The 3,480-nt window shown below is 34.0% G+C and overlaps 1 protein-coding gene across 2 annotated transcripts in view; it reads right to left on the bottom strand.

Moving 5' to 3' along the window:
* LOC107727778 (serine/arginine-rich splicing factor 9) overlaps positions 1-2,953 on the bottom strand; it is a 14,537-nt gene extending 11,584 nt beyond the window's left edge. The window contains exons 1-3 of one of the 2 annotated variants that reach the window (XM_016537769.1): positions 2,835-2,953; positions 1,312-1,659; positions 1,046-1,224 (exon numbers count right to left, since the gene is read on the bottom strand). In XM_016537769.1, the coding sequence (XP_016393255.1) occupies positions 1,046-1,224; positions 1,312-1,469 (337 nt within the window). In that variant the 5' untranslated portion in view covers positions 1,470-1,659; positions 2,835-2,953. The remainder of the gene's footprint in view (positions 1-1,045; positions 1,225-1,311; positions 1,660-2,834) is intronic. The other variant, XM_016537777.1, reaches the window with a different exon arrangement.
* Positions 2,954-3,480: the final 527 nt, after the last annotated feature.

Genomic DNA, 3,480 nt, shown 5'->3' with positions numbered 1-3,480 from the left:
ATCTTTTAAGACTTGTTTAACGGAGAGATAGAAATCCCCAAGTTTCATTAAACTTCATGTTTTGAAGATGAATTATGGGTTTGGTGAGTAAATGACGACAACATAAATTTTGGGGTGAACTGTCTCTTTAAATACTCTTTAGTTAAATTATTGAGTTATTTTAGTATCATTGATATACTACTACAATTTTTGTTAATATTTTGAATGAAATTTTACTTTTATATTTTCCGTTTTCATTTTAATTTTAGTTAACGTTTTACTAATTTTTTGTGTGTTTTTACTATTTATGTTGTTTTTAAATATGTCTACACAGTTTTTATTCATTTTATTTCCGTTTTAGTTATTCTACTACAAGATAAACTAAATGAAAATGAGAACTGTTGCCTTGGCAACTTGATAATAATTTGAATTAAATTTTACTTTATTTTCTGTTTTCATTTTAATTTTAGTTAACGTTTTAGTAGTTTGTAAAATTGTTTTAAAATATGTCTATACAGTTTTTATTAACTTTTATTTCAGTTATAGTTATTTTACTACAAGATAAACTAAATGAAAATGTGAATTGTTGCCTTGGCAACTTGTTAATAATTTGAATTAAATTTTACTTTTATATTTTCTGTTTTCATTTTAGTTAACGTTTTAGTAATTTTTTTGTGTGTTTTTACCATTTCTGTTGTTTTTAAATATGTCTATACAGTTTTTATTCACTTTTATTTCAGTTTTAGTTATTTTACTACAAGATAAACTAAATGAAAATGAGAATTGTTGCCTTGGCAACTTGTTGATATTTTGAATTAAATTTTACTTTTATATTTTCCATTTTCATTTAAATTTTAGTTAACGTTTTAGTAATTTTTTGTGTGTTTTTACCATTTCATTTTATTTTCGCAATTCATTTTTTTTTATGCTAACAATGAAATTCATAATAGTTTTAGTTAACTATAATAACCCTGCTATACAACTAATTGAAGTATTGTTATCAGGAATATTTTAACTCGTATTCTTTTTGCGTGAAGGTGCTTTAGCCTCAAACCTGTTAACTCACCCGTCACAATAACGCGAAACTCAGATCTGCGCGACGGGGGCCCAAACCTTCCCCGCGGTCCTCCTCCTCCTCCTGCAGGTCCACTAAATTTGGATCCGGAAGATCGTGGATATTCCACACGCAGCTTACAGTCTCCAAATCCATATCCATTCCTTCCAAAGACGGCGTCCTCCGCATCCCTAGAGGAAGAGAGGAAAGTGCTCCTAATTTTCGTTCTACACGTGAAAAAGCCTCGTCCGCGTGTTCTCGGAGGCCTCGCGACTCACCGTGGGTCCTCAAATCGCACGAAGGCAAACGGGATGGTGCCTCTGTTGTTCTTCAGCTCAATATCCCGAAGTTTTCCGTATTTGAAGAAGAGATCCTCAATGTCCCTCTCCTGGACGTCCATGGGAAGGTTTCCCACGTAGATCCGTCCGTCCGACATGGCTTGAACCCCGCTGGACCTGCCGCCTTCGAGGAAAATAGAGCGTTTTCCGCGTCAGGGCGCTCAGAACATCCAAACTCTAGTCCGTCCTTCTAAAAGTCTCTATTCACAACTCTAATCTCTGGCGGTCACAGAACATGTCGAGTTCAAGAAACCCAGCATACGAGCCTCCAGGACCACAGTCTGAAAACTTAGAAACAAGGACAATCAATTAAAATGGACATATATGAGGGACAGACGAGGAACAAGGGCCTGATGCCTCCAATCCACCATGAAACATTTGAATAACGTCTGCAAACCACATTTACATCTGATGCACTAATTCATTAGCCTGTAAATCATAATTAACCCCGTTCTGTAGGGTAAATATCACCTCATTTTGACATTTGTGACCCTGGAGCAGTCATAAGTCGCTGGGGTATATTTGTAGCAATAGCCGACAATACATTGTATGGGTCAAAATTATTGATTTTTCTTTTATGCCAAAAATCATTAGGATATTAAGTAAAGATCATGTTCCATGAAGATATTTTGTAAATTCCCTACCGTAAATATATCAAAACTAAGGCCTAGTTTTGCTAAGAACTTCATTTGAACAACTTTAAAGATGATTTTCTCAATATTTTGATTTTTTTGCACCCTCAGATTCCAGATTTTCAAATAGTTGTATCTCAGCCAAATATTGTCCTATCCTAACAAACCATACATCAATGGAAAGATTATTTATTGTATAAATCTCTATTTCAAAACTGAACCTTATGACCAGTTTTGTGGTCCAGGGTCACATATGATTCATATTAAGTGACCATACTTCTAGCTAAGGCCTAGAAAAATTACTTTTAACATGTTAAATGGCATGCAACATACATTTTAATAGACAGGACATAATACGTAACTGCCAAATCAACCTCTGATATGAGCTTTGTAAAGAGAATCGCTGTGCAAATATGTGTTTAAATATTTAATACCACAATCTGTTCATATTTAATCTACTTTTTTTCTGCAGACTTTCATAATTCAATAAAAGAAGTCGAATGCAAATCAGAGGACAGCCATGACAGCTGCTAACAATGCTAGCATATCATCTTACGCATTTAATTCGTTATTTAATTCAAAATATCAACCTAAATCCGTCCATCTCCACTAATATATGTAGTATTCAGCTTAACAAATCTAAAATTTTAATATTTGTGTTTAATAACAATACAACACAATCACATTAGCACACTAGCTGTTAGCTTCTTTGTTGAGACAACGGCTCAAAGCAAAATGACAAACACCAGCGAATAATGAGGGCGACCTTTTTTTGTCATGCACGAATGTGGTTAAAGATGAAATATAACGGAAATTAATAGTTTGATTTACCTCTGTAATTTGCAGCTCGTAATAAAAAACCGAGGATAAACAAGCGCACGCGCTTCCCCTCCCCGGATCAGGAAGTGACACACACAAACTTCCGCCCCCTTCAGACCGAAACGAGCAACTGCAGCAGACGCCTGAAGCCTGTACAAATACAGACAAAACACCAACAGAAAGGTAGCCTTTATCGGGGTTATTACAGTTTAAATAAAATAGTTGAATATAGAGATACAGTTTTCATTGCTTTAGGATTAACAGAGCTCTGGATAGTTTCCATGTACCTGTCCAGATCATCTTTGAATAAAGAAAAGAGAGGTTTAGAGACAGTTTTTTAAAATTGTGTATGTGAAATTTAACTAGCAGGAAACACGTTAAGTTATATTTTCCTATATTCTCTTTTGAGTGTTCAAACAAGCCAAAGAAAACATCTTTAAAACAGAAAGAAAAGTCACTTACAACATTGCCAAACCATGTGAATGACATGAGAAAAAAACAGCAACTCGCTTCAATGTCTGACTTACAATTCTGTCCATAAGCTTTTTGTGAAATTTGGAATAACTCATTAATCGGTTGCTTGACCTCCAAAGACGGACATTACTTGTTATAATTTATATATATATATATATATATTTTTTTTTTTAGGTTTTAATCA

This window comes from Sinocyclocheilus rhinocerous, unplaced genomic scaffold (genome assembly GCF_001515625.1).
Source record: "Sinocyclocheilus rhinocerous isolate Xijiao unplaced genomic scaffold, SAMN03320098_v1.1 scaffold42, whole genome shotgun sequence".
NCBI lineage: Eukaryota > Metazoa > Chordata > Actinopteri > Cypriniformes > Cyprinidae > Sinocyclocheilus > Sinocyclocheilus rhinocerous.
The sequence above is the reverse complement of the archived record's forward strand: the minus strand, read 5'-3'. Positions and strand labels throughout refer to the sequence as shown.